At 37.6% G+C, this 19965-nt stretch overlaps 2 protein-coding genes across 4 annotated transcripts in view; both read right to left on the reverse strand.

Moving 5' to 3' along the window:
- The window catches only part of LOC114663251 (meiosis inhibitor protein 1), a 109522-nt gene extending 96736 nt beyond the window's left edge, over nucleotides 1-12786 (reverse strand). For 2 of the 3 annotated variants that reach the window (XM_051934842.1, XM_051934844.1), the window contains exons 1-2: nucleotides 11342-11566; nucleotides 3333-3474 (exon numbers count right to left, since the gene is read on the reverse strand). In XM_051934842.1, the coding sequence (XP_051790802.1) occupies nucleotides 3333-3474; nucleotides 11342-11499 (300 nt within the window). In that variant the 5' untranslated portion in view covers nucleotides 11500-11566. Of the gene's footprint in view, nucleotides 1-3332; nucleotides 3475-11341; nucleotides 11567-12682 lie in introns of those variants that run through there. The other variant, XM_051934843.1, reaches the window with a different exon arrangement.
- Nucleotides 12787-12898: 112 nt separating this feature from the next.
- Nucleotides 12899-19965, reverse strand: part of LOC114663059 (meiosis inhibitor protein 1-like) — a 51481-nt gene continuing 44414 nt past the window's right edge. The window contains exons 10-12 of the mRNA XM_028816827.2: nucleotides 15748-15864; nucleotides 13494-13593; nucleotides 12899-13075 (exon numbers count right to left, since the gene is read on the reverse strand). Coding sequence (XP_028672660.2) covers nucleotides 12916-13075; nucleotides 13494-13593; nucleotides 15748-15864 — 377 coding nt within the window. The 3' untranslated portion in view covers nucleotides 12899-12915. The remainder of the gene's footprint in view (nucleotides 13076-13493; nucleotides 13594-15747; nucleotides 15865-19965) is intronic.

Below are 19965 nucleotides of genomic sequence, written 5' to 3' on the forward strand. Positions count from 1 at the left end.
GGGGGCTCCGCCCCCTGCTTGCTTCGCTCACCAACCCCTGGTCTTGGGTAACCCGAAATAGATTTGAAATAGATTATTTATCTCCATCAGTTGTGGTCTTTCGTTTTGAACCCGTGCCTGCTTTGCTTCCGCAGTTTCAGACACGCGTTGTAGGCGCCTGCGTTCATTGATCTTATCCAGGTGGGCTCGTGTTTGTATTGTTGAGCTGTATTGTGTTTGAATTTGGTGTAAAGCGTTCAGTGGTTTGTACAATCCCAAGCAGCACATTATTCCTAACTTCACTCCGCAGTAGTGTCACTCACAATATGGCGGTGACGCCTGCGCCTTTCGTACTATCTTTGTGGACCTGTGGGGCCTCCGTAGCCTCTCACGTTTGACTCTAGGGTGCAGCGCAGAATCCTTTTTTTTTGTGTGGTTGTGTCATTAGTGGTAGCTATGGGCGCGTTGTTGCTTCATTTCTCATTCATGTTAGTTGAGCTCTTTCGTTTTTGGGCCATGACTCCTTCGTTCGCGGTGGATACGACTTCGCTTGCGGTTTATGTGACGCGCGCCTGCGCAGTACGTCTCATGGTCCCATCGCCGTGTCCCTGCGTCCATATCCGGTTTATTCTCGGTTAGTAATATGGATAGGCTTATTAGTTTAAGAGTCAAATGAGTCTATTTTACTTGTAAACTTGTTAAGCATGTTAACTCTGTGTCTTCTTGATACACAGACATTTTATTAAAATTGTGGCTTGTAATTATGATAAGATTTATTTTCTTTTATGGCATGTGTATTATGAATAAATACTTTTGTACATGTTTAATTAGTTTAAAAATGTATGCTTAAAGGAGATTTGTTATTTTTACGGTCAGTGAACAATAAGCCTACAGAATTTAATTTTGATAACAAAAAATGAACACAACATCTGTGGTCTGCAGTTTAACCCTTAAACTGCCACATACTTGGGGGTTAATGCAGCCCTGGACGCCAAATACTTTTTTGCTGCACTTTTTAAGTAAACGTCCCAATCCACAAAGAAAATGTTAAATTTTAATGGAACACATTTTTTTCATGCAAAAAGCATCACAATTACTGCAACACTGATCATTTTACGCATTGCTAATGAACTGTAAAAACTATTTAAAAAACTACTGGAACAATATGTACAAGGTGCAACTGACGCCATGGATGAAATTCAGTAAATCACAGAGCCAACTGCGCTTGAACTGGCTGCACGCAAACACACAGAGGTAAATGCAGATGCTTGCAGGCTCGTCTAATGCAGCGGCTGAATTCCAGAGACAGTGGTGCTGCAGTTCTGCCTGGGCTGGCAGTGGTCATGAGCTGGCTGCTCAACGAATATACAGCACTGACTGATCAGCTCCGGCGTGCTGGCAAATTGCTCTGTGAAGCAACTATAGCCAGTTGCAGAGTTCAATGAATGTATGTCGCCGAATATACTCGCCCCCTGTGTGCTGGCAAATCGCACTGAGACACGACTATAGCCGGTTGCAGCATTCAATGAATATACATCACCGAATATACTCGGCTCCGGCATGCTGGCAAATTGCACTGAGAAACAACTTTAGCCGGTTGGGGAGTTCAATAAATGCACGTCGCCACATATACTCTCGGCTTCGGCGTGCTTCCAAATTGCACTGGAAACTGACTCTAGCCGGTTGCGGCATTCAACGAACGTACTTTTCTGAATATACTTGGCTCCGGCGTGCTGACAAATTGCATTGAGAACCGACTATAGCCGGTTCCAGCGGTTTAAGGGTTAATTATAAGAATACCTCTTTAATGTAGGGCATAAGGTGTCTACATGAATGGCTATGCTGGAGCTAAGAGTGAAAAATAAATAAATTTAAATGATAAAGAAATTCTAGTTACATGAAATTGGTGATTGGTATTGGCACTAAAAAAAGTCTGTTCAAAGCATTTACTTATGGAGATATACCCAGCCCTCTTCCCATCAGATCTAAACATTTTCTTACCCTTGGTCTCTCTCAGTAGCATTGTTAATGTTGCCTAAATACTTTTGATTGGTAATGTAATGTTTTCATTATTTTCCTGTATTTGTTGTATTTTATTAAATCTTTTTCTGAGAACCTTTTTGTGTGACATTGATTTCTGTTTTGTACCTGATGCTGTTGGGTTAGGCTCTGGTGGATAAGACAAATTCAATCATGAATGAAGAGATGAATGGAAAACATTATTTAAAAAAATAAATGTTTCTGGCTGGTAGTCATTTTTCCAAGCCCAAAATTGAACTCTGCCTTTAGACACTAATGCAAGTACAGAGTTGTGATGATTTGTAGCAATTTTAAACCAACTTTCAATGATTTTTATTAATCTACTTGTATGTAATACTCTATTAAAAAAGGTACACAGGTACATTGCCCACAATGTTCTTTCAGCTTCTGATATTGAGCAACATTCAGTATATCTGTTCAGCTTCATGAATGAAGGAATAAATTGTATGTGGCTGAACATTTTAAATAAGCATGCCAATTAAATAAACACATTTTCAAATGAGTTATTTAATGTATAAAAATGTTAAGTCATTACCTTTGAATAGACAATTGCACTGCATAATAGTAAGAATTGTTCAAACAATAATGTAACTGAAAATGTCTTCTCACAAAGAAAACTTTTTTGCTCACACCAACCTGCTCCTTAGAGGGAACAATTTTGTTAATTATCTCTTCATTCTGACTCAACAGCTCTGCGCTATGTGGTTATATAGCTGTATGAGGAACGTCCTGTCTAGGAATATTTTAAGGCTTTTAGGCTGACAGTAACAAAAGTACTGTGCAACTGATGATGCAACAGTCTGGCTTGTGGAACTCATTTAAAGGTAAAGGTATAGCATGTTGTTTCTATTTTATGTTGCAAAATTATGTTTTGTGTTTATATTTCATTTTACTTTCTCATAATACACTTGGTAATATTGCATAGCACGACAGACTCATTAATGAAAGTACATTAAATAAGATATTGAACTGCATTAAATGTTTACAAAATCTTGTTGGGACAGGTTCCAGCTATATTCTCAACCCTTTCCAACCCCTTGCAGACAAACCCTTATGATTTATTTATGTGGGGGAAAAAAACATCTAAATGTTCTAACATTTCTTTTTTAAAAGGAGAGAGCGAGAAAGCAATACACCAAAATGACAATTATTTATTAAGACAATTATTCAGTGGATATCGACCTTTGAAGAATTTTCCAAATATCAAGTAGCCAACACTGTGTGAACAAAAACAATTTAAAATATAATGTTTTACGGTAAATTCAGAATATAGCAGTTTATGTAATTTTAATTTCTATTACTTTTATACTCACAGTTATGATAGGAATGCACATGATATCACAAGTATCCAGCAAAAAATAAGTGTATTTTTCCAGAGTGTCATCGGTGCGGCAATTAGGAGCTGTAAAGGCATTCTCTTGAACAGATGGATCACCTGTACACTCTACAGCCAATCTAAAATACATAAATATGTATTATGTTATTTATAGAATATAAAAAAACTAACATAATAAAATTAATTATTTAAACCCTAAATACAGGCATATACAGTAATAGTACAAAGTATATAACAGACTGTACTATACAAATAATTTCTTACAAAAAATACTTTTACATATAAAGAGGTTCTGCTCCATGTTCAGAAATAAACATTCATGCAAGCCTGGGTACAATGGTGACACACTTTCAATTTCAGTTCAGCCACACAAGAAAACATCTGCTTCAGTCATCCCTCAGAGCAAATATATTGATCTGCATGAATCTCTGCCTCTAAAAAAGTAACAGTGTCACTTCTTAAAGTATGGATTTATTGTCAAGTGCCTAAAACAGGCATTACATTACAGGGACTACACTCATGCATAAAACAGGAAAAATGCACAAACTGTACACAGTCAGAGCCCAGTTTAGGATTCAAATTCAGAGCTATAGAGTTGTGAGGAAGCACCACTAACACTAGAATTACCAGAGCCTACGAAAAAACTCGTATATCCAGCCCACCTTAAATCGCTTCTTAAAACCTTTCTCACCTCTCCGCCAGCGTCTTTTGTCATCTAAATGTACTGATAAAGACAAGCTGCCAGCAGCCGGCTATTCCATCCCCCCAACGACTTAGAACGTAAACAGGCTTTTCCCACCTCTTGCCTTGATTGATTACCTGGGAGTGAAGTGGAGTTTTAGAGTCGAAATAATAAGATTGTTATTTGAAACACACGCATTTCATATGTGTTGCATTTCTACAGTAATCTGTGTAAACACATTGTTAAAACAGAAACGTGTTATATATTCTAGTAGCAATTGACAAAATGTAGGCATAAACTATATAATGTATGAAGCCTGAAGTCCAAATATCAAAGAAACACTTTCACAAAAGGTACAAAAAAAAGCCACCGCCAAAAAAAACCCTCCTTAGTATGAGACATTGATATGACTTAACTATCACTGCTTCCGTGGCGCAACAGTATCAGTCGCTGACTGGGAATCAGAAGGTCATGAGTTCGATCCTGTACAACTCCCATTTGAGAAGTGTTCTTATTTTCACTATTTTAGAATAAAAAGATACATTTGATTTCAGTCTGTAACAGCTGGTGTAATTTATGATATTTGTAAAGGTTACCTTTATTTTTTTAAAATTCACTTTTCATTGTCTCAGTCGCGTTCAGGATCCATCCCTACCGCCCCCCCCACCTGACACTGCTGTTTTTACATAAAGACGCGCTATAGTTCTGCAGTGTATCACGATACATACGACCGCGTGTTTTTTTCCCCCAGTATTGCTAGTCCCCACGTGTTGCCGTATGCTGTTTCTTTTGTACTCCAGGACATGCAGAGGAAAGCATAGTAAAGAGCAGTAACTTCAGCGCTATATGCAATCATCAGACACTCCCCATCTGATACTACTGTTTCCACATAAAGACGCACTAAAGCCCTGCAGTGTACTTGTGACTGCATTGTCGTACCAATGCTTGCGAACTGAAGTGTCTGCATGCACTTTTCGTGGCATTATACGTGTATTTTTTGAGCATGCCCATGTAGCTCAAACACAGGAACATATGTTGATGTAAAAGTATAACAAAACAAGTGCACTTTTATTCAAGACTATAACCGAAGAAAAAAGAAAGCAAGTTACAGTATGGCGGTTGATATGACAGCTTGCATGGTGGAATGCTAAGAACTGCTGATTTCCATTCTGTGCTATATAACTTAACATTTGAATCTGATGATTGCATATAGCGCTGTCTTGTTTAGTGTACCCAAGAACATGCAGGTGGCCAGTTGCTGAGTGCTACAACGCACATTTTAAAAAAAAGAAAGAGACAAATATATGTGACGTTTTGAAGAAATCATTTTATGACGCGAATAGTACCAATCAGAAAACATCGTCGAAGTAATGCAATATTATTTGAAAACGAACAGCGTCAGGTTGGGTGTGAAGTTATACTGGCGCTGTTTGAGTCAGATCAGACGCTGAATAAGCTGAACAAGCTCATGTTCTGACTCTAAGTAAAAAAGCATGAATTAATAAACAGAAATAACCGCGATCGATATCACCAAGTGTGATCAAGAGTACTGGTTCGATCCCCACTCACTCCTATATTTGCCGTTTTCAGTAGTAAGCTGCTCTTTTGTTAATATTATACAGTACACACATGCACTTGATTTGTGTCTGTACTTGTGCTGTTACTTAGAGAGTCAGATCGGGGGAGGGGTGATGTTAGAGCGGGTGTGCTTATTCAGTGCTTTTTCTTTCAGTACATGTGCCTTCCCTGTTTATTTGTATATCTCTGCCTGTCTGTCTCTGTATTACGCAGTGCTCTGTCTGTCTGTGTGTTATGGATCTTGAAAAAAAAAAAGTTATAAGGACGGTTTGCTGACTTGGAGCACTACTACCTTACTGTGCCACAGAGACGCGAGTTCGATTCCCAGCTTTGAAGAAAGTGTTTTTTTTTTCCTCAAACGGACATTGAATTTATAAATTGGTATGCACTGTAAATCGTTATCTTTAAAATGTCAATCGCGGTTATTTCTGTTGATTAATTCATGTTTTTTTACTTAGAGTCAGAACAGGAGCTTGTTCAGCTTATTCAGCTTCTGATCTGACTCAAACAGCGCCAGTATAACTTCACACCCAACCTGACGCTGTTCGTTTTCAAATAATATTGCATTACTTCGACGATGTTTTCTGATTGGTACTATTCGCGTCATAAAATGATTTCTTCAAAACGTCACATATATTTGTCTCTTTTTTTGTAAAATGTGCGTTGTAGCACTCAGCAACTGGCCACCTGCATGTTCTTGCGCACACTAAATAAGCGCTATATGCAATCATCAGATTCAAATGTTAAGTTATATAGCACAGAATGGAAATCAGCAGTTCTTAACATTCCACCTACTGTAACTTGCTTTCTTTTTTCTTCGGTTATAGTCTTGAATAAAAGTGCACTTGTTTTGTTATACTTTTACATCAACATATGTTCCTGTGTTTGAGCTACATGGGCATGCTCAAAAAATACACGTATAATGCCACGAAAAGTGCATGCAGACACTTCAGTTCGCAAGCATTGGTACGACAATGCAGTCACAAGTACACTGCAGAGCTTTAGCGCGTCTTTATGTGAAAACAGCATCAGATGGGGAGTGTCTGATGATTGCATATAGCGCTGAAGTTACTGCTCTTTACTATGCTTTCCTCTGCATGTCCTGGAGTACAAAAGAAACAGCATACAGCAACATGTGGGGACTGGCAATATTGGGGGAAAAAACACGTGGTCGTATGTATCGTGATACACTGCAGAACTATAGCACGTCTTTATGTAAAAACAGCAGTGTCAGATGGGGGGCGGTAGGGATGGATCCTGAACGCGACTGAGACAATGAAAAGTGAATTTTAAAAAAATAAAGGTAACCTTTACAAATATCATAAATTACACCAGCTGTTACAGACTGAAATCAAATGTATCTTTTTATTCTAAAATAGTGAAAATAAGAACACTTCTCAAATGGGAGTTGTACAGGATCGAACTCATGACCTTCTGATTCCCAGTCAGCGACTGATACTGTTGCGCCACGGAAGCAGTGATAGTTAAGTCATATCAATGTCTCATACTAAGGAGGGTTTTTTTGGCGGTGGCTTTTTTTTGTACCTTTTGTGAAAGTGTTTCTTTGATATTTGGACTTCAGGCTTCATACATTATATAGTTTATGCCTACATTTTGTCAATTGCTACTAGAATATATAACACGTTTCTGTTTTAACAATGTGTTTACACAGATTACTGTAGAAATGCAACACATATGAAATGCGTGTGTTTCAAATAACAATCTTATTATTTCGACTCTAAAACTCCACTTCACTCCCAGGTAATCAATCAAGGCAAGAGCTGGGAAAAGCCTGTTTACGTTCTAAGTCGTTGGGGGGATGGAATAGCCGGCTGCTGGCAGCTTGTCTTTATCAGTACATTTAGATGACAAAAGACGCTGGCGGAGAGGTGAGAAAGGTTTTAAGAAGCGATTTAAGGTGGGCTGGATATACGAGTTTTTTCGTAGGCTCTGGTAATTCTAGTGCTAATCAACATCCTACGCTATTTTAGTTTTTTATTATTAGTATTTAATTTAAACTTCACTTAATTCTATATGAATATGCTAAAATATCACTTTATGCATTCTGTGCATATTTTGTGTTGAATGTGATGCCACTTTGCATTGTTTTAGTATAGCCATTCTGTATTACATCAACATGGACAAAACCATATTGTTTACCATTCTCAAGCACAGTTGCCAGTCACATGAGACCTCCGACATCACAATGTTGTTAATATAAATCTCTTGGTGTTCAAATTTTATATGCTTTACTTTCCTATCAACTCATTTGTTTAACTGTTTCTTGCTTAGAATATTTAATGGAAAAGTGGTATATAAATAAAATGTATTATTATTCTTGCTTAGCATTTGCAAGAAGAATTTACTGTTAGCTTCAGGGGTATAGCTGGCGCCCTTTCCTTTATAAAATATTTTTATTTTCTTTTTCCTTGTGTATTTGTCTGTGTCCAATGTTTTCCATCATCTTTACTAGTTAAAGCCTTTTCTTCCTTTGTATTTTTTCTCCTTGTTTTACATTTATTGATTTTGATAGTGCAGTTCCTCTCTTACTAAGAGAATTACAGTTTCTTTAAATATGTTGGGCTCTGTCTTCTGTTTCACGAATTTCCTTTCCTTTTGTATTTATTTTGATTACATTTCATTAAGAAATATTTTTCTTACTTTGAGCATTTGAATTTTGTTTTTTGAGGTGCGCCTTCCTTTTATGCATGTACTGTATAGCAATATATACATTTTTCCTTTCAATTATGCTTTAGAGTTACAATATTTGTTGATTCATATTATATTACTGTCACACTTGTGCTTAATCAATAAATTAAACTTGACAAATTACATTTACCTTTCAGCTACTGAGTCAAATATTTTTTTTTTAATCTAGCCATCAGGGGAGCAAACCAGCCCAACTTGGTGCCGGTCCCAAGCCCAAGCCCAGCTAAACGGAGATGGTTAGTTGCATGTATCCAGCTGTAAAACTTTAGGCAAAACCTTAATGATGGAATCAATCTAATCAGATTTGGAAAATGCTAGTGTGTACCCTGTAGGTGATGTACTGGGACCTCACCTGACTCCTGTAGGAAGTGAGTAAGGGCTACCAGGGCAAGGGTAGACCTGGTTAAAGAAGTTAGTCCAGAAGAAGCAGAAAAAGATGATAGTGGTAGGGAAAGAAAAGAGTAAGTTAAAGGTAAGAGTGGGGATACTGAATGTTGGGACAATGACTGGGAAAGGAAGAGAGTTGGCAGGTTTGGTAGAAAGGAGGAAAGTAGGAGTGTAGTTTGGGAAGGAAGCTAGACAGAAGGAGAATAAGGCAAAATAATTGGAAGGAGGCTTTAAGTTGTACAATGAAGCAAATGAGCAAGAGAGAAATGGTGTAGATATAGTAGTATCAAAAGAACTAAAAGATAATCTTGTCAGCATGACTAGGAGGAGTGATAGGGTGATGGGTGTCAAGCTGGGCCTTGGTTGAAACTTAATGTCATTTGGGCATATGCTCCTCAAGTGGGCCGTGAGGAAGAAGAGGAGGAGGACACTTTCTGGGTACAAATGAATGAAGGGCTCAGAGCAGTACAAGGGGAGAAAAGGTGATTATTGGTGGTGATGTAAATGGGCAAGTGTAAAACAGTAAAGAGATGATAGACAAGGTAACATGGAGGGTGGGGAGTAGGGGAGAGCAATAGAGAAGCAGAGAGGATAGTAGATTTTGCCATGGCAACTGATTTGGTAATACTAAACACATTTTTTTATTTTATTTTAAGTAAATAGTCTTGTGACTTACAGTAGTGGATAAAGTGAATGGCAAATAGATCGTCTAATGTGTAGAAGATCTTGCTATTCTCATTCAAATTAGGTCTTAAATGGGGAAAGTGTGACAGTGTAGCATAAGGTGGTGGTGATAGACTAGGAGGTCAGAATCAACAGGAGACTAAAAACAGAGCAAGCAGCTTCAAGAATAAAAAAGGTGGAGATTAAAAGAGAAAGGGCTTAGGAACAGGTTAAGACAGAAGGTTTTAAGTGAAGTACAGTCAAGTACAGTCATTTGATGGTTTGGTGGAATGGTGGGAGAAGAACATCAAAGGTGTTTTAAGGGTTGATGAAGAGGTGTTGGGTAGGACGATAGGAAGGACAAAGACATGGTAATGGAACAGAGAGGTACAGGATGTGATAAAAGAAGGAGGCATAGAAGAAATTATATCAATCTGGGGAGGCAGGGTGCAGAAATGAATAGGTACACAAACAAGGAGACAAAAAAGGCAGTGGCAAGAGCTAAAGCATACATTTGAGAGGAGGTGTATCAAAAACTGGAGAAAAATTAGGTAAACAGAAGGATTTTAAGAATAGCAAAGATTATAAACAAGGCCTGAAAAGATTTGAGTCAGATAAAGCAGATGAAAGACGAGCAAGATATGGTCTTAAATGAGCATGATAAGACAAAGAAAAGACAGAAGAGGTACTTTGGAAAGCTGTTAAAGGAAGAAAACCTAAGCGTAGTATTTGGGAATGAAGTCCCAAATGAAGAGCTAGTACCAAGAGTAGATGTGTTGTCTGATCTAGTACAGAAGAGCTATGAACAGGTGAGAATATCAGAGGAGTGGAGAGATAATGCAATTGTACCCATTTATAAGGAGAAGGGTGATATTCAGGATTCAGGATTGTAGAAAATATGTCTGGATAAAGCTGATGTCCTCCACAAAATTACAATTTGGGAAAGGGTTATAGAGAGAAAAAGCTTAGAGAAGAGACCACCACAGGGGAAGAGCAGTTTGGTTTTATGCTAGGGAGAAGAATGACTGATGCATACTTTGCATTGAGACCGCTCATAGAGGCCCACTAATAAAAGCAGGACTGCATATGCTGTTTATTGATTTAGAGAAGGCATATGATAGGGTGTCACGTCACAGGGTCTGGAGGTGCATAATAATGATGTGAATTGTACAGAGGAAGTGAATTTGGAGGGTAAAGTGGAGGGGATTAGGTAAAGTAAAAGAAGATCTGAAGGAAAAGGTTTTGAATGGCAAGGGTGTCTAGGACCAAGCTGTTAAAAGCACGGCAGATCAGGCACATCGACCACATATAGAAGTGGGAAAAGTCGAAGAGGAAGAAGTAGTTACGCATTTTTTACGGGTTCTACAGTTTTGCCTTTTTCTCTGCCTCACAATTACAAGTGTTAAGATAACTTGCTATGTTTTCCCAATTTTGTCTTTGCTTACAGTCTACAATAGTACCTTGAATCATTATAAATAGCATGACTCCATGTTCACAGATATGTTTTGTAAACCTGCACAAAATCAGCATATTTGTTTTGTGGCACATTACAGTCAAAATAAAATTAACATAAAACAACAAATCTTTCCCAAAATAATCATTTGCTCAGGCACTGGTCTTTTGCAAAGTCACATCTTTAATAAACTGAAGACACAGTTTTAATGTAAGAAGCCATCATATACATCATGGCCACCATTATTTTGTGGGTCGTAATACACTAATCATATTTTTTTAGAGACTAAACTTACAAGATGGAGGATAAACTTGCAAAACCCATCTAAAATCAACGGTGGCTAAAAATGGTGATGTAATGGCAGAATAACAATACTGTAAATATAATCAATAAAATTAGTTACATGTCCAAAACAAGCAAATGTTAGAAATGAATAATTAATGTGCTCCTGACAACACTTGTTGACAGGACAGGGCCAGTAAATTATGGGCAAGTGGAGTATACTTAATATTACCTGCAAGCTCTGTGAAAGGCCTTTATGGACATCAGTAAAAACTCTTGACCTCTCAAGCGTTTTCTGCTGCTACAAAATGAACTTGAAGGAAGAGTCTGAAAAAGCAAAACCAGGTAAAAATAGCTCCAAATGATGAACAGAAAGACATGGTCCTTCATGATAAAAATCTTTAGTAAATACCATAAAAGAAAATTCTAGTTTTATATTGTTGTGATGTGAGATTTTACATATAATTTGATGAATAATTTGTATGTCTTTATTTGATTTTTAGGCAAAGCAATGTAATTTAGTGTTACTTTGGTGAGAGGCATTCGTGTTTGTTCCCCCTTTTACGACTGAGCCTCTACATTTTTACGACAGGATTTGGGGGAAGATGTGCCTTAAACCGGTTTGGTTAGTGTTTCTTTGCTTAATTCATTTCTATCCCCACAAGAAAGACTTAAAGACATATGGTCTTGGGGGTGGCAGGTTTTAAGATGTTGTATTCCCCCATATGGCTGTTTGGAATTGGCTTGTCTCAGAGGCCTTTAAGTACTATGACGCCCTATTGGCTATAGGGGTTGGTCAGAAAATCTATATATTTACTTGTTTAACCTCACATTATCTCTCTTACTATCCAACATCTGAAAGAAGCATCTCTCTTGCTAACCTGTGATGATGTAGAAGTATCTCTCTCTTACTATCCAACATCTGAAAGAAGCATCTCTCTTTCTATCCTGTGATGAAGAGCACAGCTCAGCAGCCATTTTGAACAGACATGTGGCTGAAAGGTGAGCACCAATGATGCCTTAACTAGAGACATTTAAGTAACTAGAAGACTGTGTGCCACCTGAACTACTTATCATCATTTAATCAGGTTGTATGGTTGCCAATATTCAAATATACTTTGCATTTTGTTATTATTTCTGAATATTATCAATAATACATTATTTTATGTGTAACTTAACTTCTGCTTGTCTTTTTACTACATCTAATTGCCTAAGGTAATAGATATAGAAGGGAAGGTGGGGATAAGTTATATACAATAATACCTTATAAACAGTGGTAAATCTGTGAGATTAGGCATTCTAAGGCTACATATTAATAATACAATAGGGGAAAGTAGAGCAATATATATTACTCTACCAAATCAAAACAATTGGCGTAGTTAGGCAGGAATTTGGGGTAACCATTGTTTTACACCTTGTTAGACAAAACATATATATTATACAGTAAAGATATTTTTATAACAGAAAAATCTTAAGAAATCAGCTTTCATAAATTAGGATCTAATCTAAAAATGATTTTGTTCCTCTGACAAATTGGCGGGAGTATCTAGAGTTTTCATGAAAATCACAGTACTATCTGATGTTCTTGTTTTACAATAGGCAGGTCTATACATCTCTTCAACAGCATTTCCACTGGTGCTTGTAGATCTTTGTATTCCACTGGGGTAGGAAGATGATGCTTTCTGAAAACAAAGAAAAGCAACACCAGCCATGGACGTTAAGCAGCTTCACAAAAACAGAAGCAACTGATGTACAGTATCAAGATAAGCATTCATCATTCTTGACCCTATAATATTACAATGGCAATTAAAATGAAACCCTAGGAAATAACCTGTACAAGGCTACAATGGTACAGGCTGCTTCTGTTGCAACCTCCAGACTTGGGTCATTGATGCCATCTTGAAGAGCCTGAATTGCATCCTTGAAAACAGAAGTTGTAGAGAAAAGCTTGATATTGACTGGCTGTCTGCAGAAACATGAATACAACAAACAAAATAAAAGTAGACATTGTGAATGAACTGCAGAAAAAGTAGGTCCATAAAAACACTATCTCACAGTATGTAGTTTCTAAATGCTGCATGCTTTGCCATGTTCCCGTGTGTAGTTGGAATAATCTCACTACGTCTTTCTTGGGCCTGGTTTGGTTCCTTGAAGTACTATTCTCTTGTGGACTGGCCATGTCAAATCAACCCAGTCAGAAAGAGTTAAGTGTGTAAATGCACAGGATATATGAGCATTACGTAAATTATGATTTCTAGGTTGAGTTCCTGAAATAAGGTAAACTGAGTAACCAATAATATATGAATATTGTTAGTATATTACATGAATTCAATACCCAATTCCAAATAACTGTCTTTCATATATCACAATTATATATCTTATACCTTTTCAATATTTCAGTAAAAAGAAGGATCCCCTGTTTCTGTGCATCTTGATTGTTATGCCTTAAAACTTCCTTTAAGCTACGCACCAAGGACTCAATTCCTGAAAATGAAACCAAGTGTGATAAACAAAGGCAAATTAAGTACAGAAACACACTATTACATAGTTATGCTTTAGATGGCAATGTAAATAATGCTAAGCAAGCAGAAGTTGTGGTAAAATATGAAATAGGAAGAAAATAAATTATGATTCTGAAAGAAAAACACTTTGGGAAAACAACATATTTAGCAAATTTATCTGACTTTATCTTTAACTCTATGGAAAACCTGAGGGTAGAAGTGTGGAATGACTGATTTTTGCATGCCAATAGTGATGGCACCTTAACTTTTAAAAAGGTTCAAGCATGAAAAATCAGCTTCCCATCAAGGTTCCTTTAAACTATTGCTACCAATTTTGATTTTCAGCGAGTCTAGACGAGAGTGGAAAGGGATGAAGGGATTAAAAGAAGAAACTTTCTTTAGATATCTTCCACCATGTGAGTGACAGTCAGGGCTGCCATGCGTTCCCAGCGTTCATTTGAGGCATCCCCTGAGCAAGTCCTTAGAAATTAACAAGACGTATGTAGGAGTTGCAGTACCAGCAAAAAAATTGGGGGGCGCAGCGTGTTCAAGTTGAAACGTGACATCAGTCTTTGTTTACTATCAACTTGTGACAGCAATCCACGTTGCACATTCTACAGGATCAATGTGTGTGCTTTGATGTTTGATGAATGGTTAGATGCGGTGAAGCAAATCAAACTTAAATGTTGACATACAAATGTACTCGTGGTGCTTTTCTTCATCTATTTCTCGCATTGGCAATACAATAGGAATCGCATATTCCCCATTGTAATGATGCAGTACTTTTAAAGGTCTCACATGCCACCTTCTGTGCTGTCTTTTTTTTTTATTGCACATTTGTATTTCAGCCACTGAGAAAAAAAAATAAAGGACACAGAAGTAACTTCGTGATGAAAGTGGAAATTTCAACTTTAATCTCAGTTTATTCTATCATTAAAGTAGAACGACACCCCTGTTAATTGCTACTTGCTTCTGGGGTTTCCTCTTGTGCTGTTAGACGTGACAGGCAGTGACTGCCACAGAGAACACATTAAATTTATGATATTCCAACTCTCTGCACATTTACAATCCTTAGATTTATACTTTATATCACTTTCATGATGAAATGTTTTAAAGCATCTACGTTACATTTTACAGATAAATCGTTAACTTCATTTAAATAATTAATATTCTTAATAATTATACACGTGGGGCAGCATGGTGGCGGAGCGGTAGTTCTGCTGCCTTGCAGGGAGTCATGTCCCTGGTGTTCCTTGCCTGAAGTCAGCATGTTTTCTTGGTGGGTTTCCACAGTGTACTCCGGTTTCCTTCCAAGGACGTGTAGGTCTGGGAATTTGGTGATGCTGAAATGACACTAGTGTATGTGCATCCTTGTATTCACCTTGCAATGAGCTGATGCCCTGTCCAGGGATCGTTTCTGCCTTGTGCCCGATGCTAGCTGGAATGGACTCGTCCCTGGATTGATTGATGTAACCATTAAACATCCATCCTTTTCTGAGATATTGTGGCAAGGCGTCCTTTGAATTTAATGGATGTTTTGTGCAATTCACAACACAGCGAAGCTGAACATTGTTTTCTCCCCATGATGTTATCTCGCACTGCCACCTGGTGGAATCCTCCAGATTTACATGAAGTACGCACCAAGTATAAAGAGCACCTTGCTTGCGTAGCAGCAGAGTCCACAGGCGCACACATCTCATGCAGTATAAACTCAGCCTTACTGTGCATGATTTAGGTAAATACTGTAAAAATTAATTCTACCTTCACTTTTAATGATTTTTCTTTTCAATAAACTATTTTTGCATTTTTGCATCCTTCTTCCTCACTGTGTGCATTTTAGTGTTCAAGTTGCATAAAAATAGGGTATTAAGTTAATCCTACCTTCCTTTCTGATGTATTCTCATCATTATATTATTTAAATACTAAGTAGCTAAATTATTTCACATTACTTCACACACGAAGAAAAATTCACTACTAAGCCAGTTTCATGTTTTGAAGACAAATCCTATTACGTTGCATGCATAGGAACTTAAATCCCCCATAACCAAAATATTTTTCCTGAACTATAGGTGAGAAAAGAAAAGGTAACAGCTAAAAAAAAAATGTATGAAGTAGTCTTCTACAGATATTACATTACCATAGACAGCATTGCACTTTGAGAAGAATAGGCTCTCTTCAACCAAAAGCAGCAGGCAGCTGTATATGGACCACAATAAAACATCACTGGTGCTGCATAGACGCTCAAACAGGAACTCTAAGACAAAAGAAGGACAAAGACAATTCTTTGAAAGAAAATTAAATATTATTAACAGTACATAAAATGTGCAGAATATCTGTTTTATATTTTACTATCCTCAAAATTATTAGCTATGCAATTAAGCCTTTTTATGTTTTTTGCTCCCCACACGTATTAAAAAAAACTTCCTAAAGAATATACAATCCCAAGTCAAAAAGAGGGCACCTATATCTGTTTACCTTGCATGATAATGATGTAAATTGTGCTGAAGTAACAAAAACAAGGAACAATGATTATACAGGGAGATTCACTCGAAAGAGGCCCCGAATAATCTGTAATAACTCTCGCTAGGACGAGGCAATCTGAACGAAACAATGTGCAATGTGCTCCACAGCATATGAAGCTTCAAATAAGCCAGGGTGCCCCTGCGCCGGAGTGATGAGGTAGGCTCCGGACAGCCGTCATGACGTTTAACCTCTGTTTGCAAATTTTGAGTGCATACTGCCCATACTTCTACACCTTATTTACTCGACTTCTCATCAGGAAGGTGGTGTACAGTATTGAGCAGTGCCTCTTCATGGTGTGAACCTATTGGGTCACCATCGTTTAAGCAATGTCAGAATGAACTGGATGATCGTGAGTTAACAGAAGGTTACTTCCGGCAAGATGGAGCAACGTGTCATACATCGACAAGGAGCATAGCAGAAATTTAGTCCTTCTTTGGCAACAGGGTAATTTCAAAGGGGCTTTGGCCACCACAGTCGCTGAATCTGATACAGCCAGACTTCTTCCTTTGGGGTCTGCTCAAAGGAAAAGTCTATCGGAAGAAGCCTTGCACTGTGGAAGATTTGAAGGAAAACATCCAACATGAAATTGCTACTATTCCCCGCAAGATGCTTGCTAATACGTTCAGGAACATGTCGAAATGTGTCTAAGAGAAAACGGAAACCATTTCCAGCATTGCATGTAATTCAATTGATTACACATACGTCAAGGTATATAGCGTATTTTTTTTGGTTCAGATTGCTTCATCCTAATGGAAGTTACAACAGAATATTCAGGGCCTCTTTCGAGGCAACTTTTTGTTGATGTTGTTATTCCTTTCCTAAGTAAGGTCAACCTGAATTGTGTGCGATACTGTAGCGATCCACTCCCCTGAAAATGCTGAACTAGTGTGAGGCCCCCAAGAATAGTCAAGAAAGCAAACCAGGATTCCCACATTCCTGCCCAGAGTGTATGCAACCAAAGGCAGACAGAGCTCCCACTAATGGCTAACATAGACCAACATTATTTCAAAATGTGTTTTGCTTCAGAAGCCCATAAATTTAACTAAAGTTTACAAAAATATACTCCAAGTTCCACCAGAAGGAGAATGACCGTAAACCTGAGGCTTGTGGATGAAAGGGCAAACAAAGAATCTTTATAAAAGTAGATTTATATCACACAAACCTGAAAGTATAACAAAATGCTGAAAATAAAGAGATAAAGGGAGTTGCCAATAAGCAATCCTAAGCAAAATATCCGAAAACACTAGCCAAAGAATCTAGCAAATACAAAGAAATATTAAAAGCTAAAAGGAAAACTCACCAAAAACCAAGTGCATACAATGTATCATGAGGGACAACAACTCCCATGAGCCTTTCTAGGGCAGGGAGCAGTCTCTGAATTGAGATTGACAGGTGGCCTCACCTCTTGGGGAACCATCCACAAAACACACGGAACATGGAAGAAAAAGCATACACACAAAGAGACCAAACAATGAACAAAACTGATAAAACAATGCATATTTCTCTATTATAAAAAAAAAATCCTGGGAGAGAAAGACTTGGGAGACAAGATGTGATCCTCATGTGAAGATCACGGAAGACACTTAAAAGACCCGTGAGACAAAAAAGACTGGCCACGGAGTGTCTCGCAGGGACCTTAAACATGAGACTTTGTGCTAAGAGATTGACCCAGGACCGTCTTGCGGGGACGTAGAACATGAGATTCTTGCAAGACATGCCCTACTTACAACCAATATCAAATAAGACCACGGGCAGAAAAACACTCAGTTGTGTCAAGGATTTGAGCACACACAGATCCAGGGCTCTCAGCGCATGTAAGGACAATACGTTACAGATAAAACGTTGACGACTAAGCGAAGAAGAAAGAGCAGCGTGGAGAAAAGAGACTCAAAAGCGTTGGGAGAGAAAAAAATGCAAAAAAGAAAAAGAATAATCTAGGTGCAAATTCAGAAAATAAGGAAAGTAATAATCAGCCCAGAACAAGTAGAACTGAAAAAAAATCATGACCAATCGGGCTCAGAATTAAAAGACAAAGAGTAAAAGACAAAGTAGAACTTCATAAAGACATTGGCACTATACAGTACACATGCAGAGGAGGTTAGGGATTATGAAAGCAGTGGAATTCAAAAGGCTCAAAAAAAAAAAAACGATGGCATGATACACATGCATAGAAAGGTAAAGAATATGAAAGCAGTAAAATTCGAAAGTATTGTAGTGTCCCAGCCAGGTTGAAGCCTTTTTTGAGTGACTGTTAGGTTCGATTGAGGGAGGGCGGAGTACAGCTCGGAAGAATGACAACAGGGTATTGATTGATGCTTGGGTGGGTGGGAGTGGTTAGAGAGGGTGCTAGAAGGTTGTGTTTGGGGTTACGAAGTCGGCGTTCTTTTTCTTGATTGTTAAAGTAAAACTTTTGTGAGACTTTACTACGTCTGTCTGTCGTTTTTTTTTTCTTCTCTTTTCGAGCCGGACCCGGAGGTCGCTACAGTATCAAAACAAGATAGTAAAGATCGCATTAGCACAAACAAAAGGAAATTATTACTCGAAAAAAGGGAAAATAATCATTACGGACCAGGTGTCATTGAAAAAATAGCAGGACAAAGCGAGGTCAGAAATAAAAGACAGAGTAGAAAACAAAGTAAAACGTCATAAAGAGGTTAAAAAACAAGGGGGCCAAACACATGCAGAGCAGTTTATACATAATGAAAACACTGGACTTCAAAAGACTCAAAAGAAACGTAGGCACGCAACACATGCAGAGCAAGATACAGAATATGAAAGCAGAAAAAAATGAAAGTGTCAAAACAAAGACAGTAAACATCGAATTAGCGCAAACAAAGAGAAATTATTACTCAGAAAAATAACGAAAAGGCGAACAGAGATCGAATATATGGACACAGGTGATATGTCTGAATTATGTAAATATTGTAAGGCTTTGAAGTTTAAGTCAAATTTCAAATTTCAAAAATGGGGTTTACCTCACATGCATTTACTGGTTACTTTGCAAAAAAAATTATTAACTGCTGATGATGTAGATCGTTTTGTCTGTGCTGAAATTCCAAACAGAGAAACCTATTCTGAATTATGGTACAAAGTCATTAAACACGTGTCTCACGGACCTCATTTAAAAGATTCAGCATGTTGGGACTCTCAAGATTCCAAATATTGTTTTTAAAGAAGTTCTGAAATAAAAGTGAAACTAATGAAATAGCAACAATTCAAAGAAAAAAAAAAATCTTAAAAGTGTGTATCTGGAAAACCAAACATGGTGGTTGGCGAGCGAAGCGAGCAGGGGGCAAAGCCCCCTAGTATTTATAAAAAAATAATAAACAAAAATAACAATAATAACCAAAGGACCAAAAGGGAACAAATAGGATATAAAAAGCTTATACACATAAATCAAGGTAGCATCCCTGGCTTAAATATAACAAATGACAAAACTAATGAAAAGCTCAATGGATGATGTGGAAGCACCTATTCTTAGCATTATCAACAGTCTTCTACTGAATGAGACAGTTTCTGATACATTAGAAGTGTCAGTTATCGCACCATTCCTTAAAAAGAGTTAACCCGGATATAAACTTAATAATTATAGATTCATTTCAAATGTACTCCTTCCATCTGAAACACTTGAAAATGTAGTTGCTATTCAGCTTCAGTTTCACCTTACACATCACAAGTAATTTGAAAAATTCCAGTCATAGTACAAAAAACTGCACTAACTCATGTTGCAAATGACATTCTAATATTAACTAATGAAGGAGTAGTAATCATGTTTTAGATTTAAGCATTGCATTTGACACTATTGACCATTCTATTTTATTACATAGGCTGG

This window comes from Erpetoichthys calabaricus, chromosome 12, assembly GCF_900747795.2.
Source record: "Erpetoichthys calabaricus chromosome 12, fErpCal1.3, whole genome shotgun sequence".
Taxonomy (NCBI): domain Eukaryota; kingdom Metazoa; phylum Chordata; class Cladistia; order Polypteriformes; family Polypteridae; genus Erpetoichthys; species Erpetoichthys calabaricus.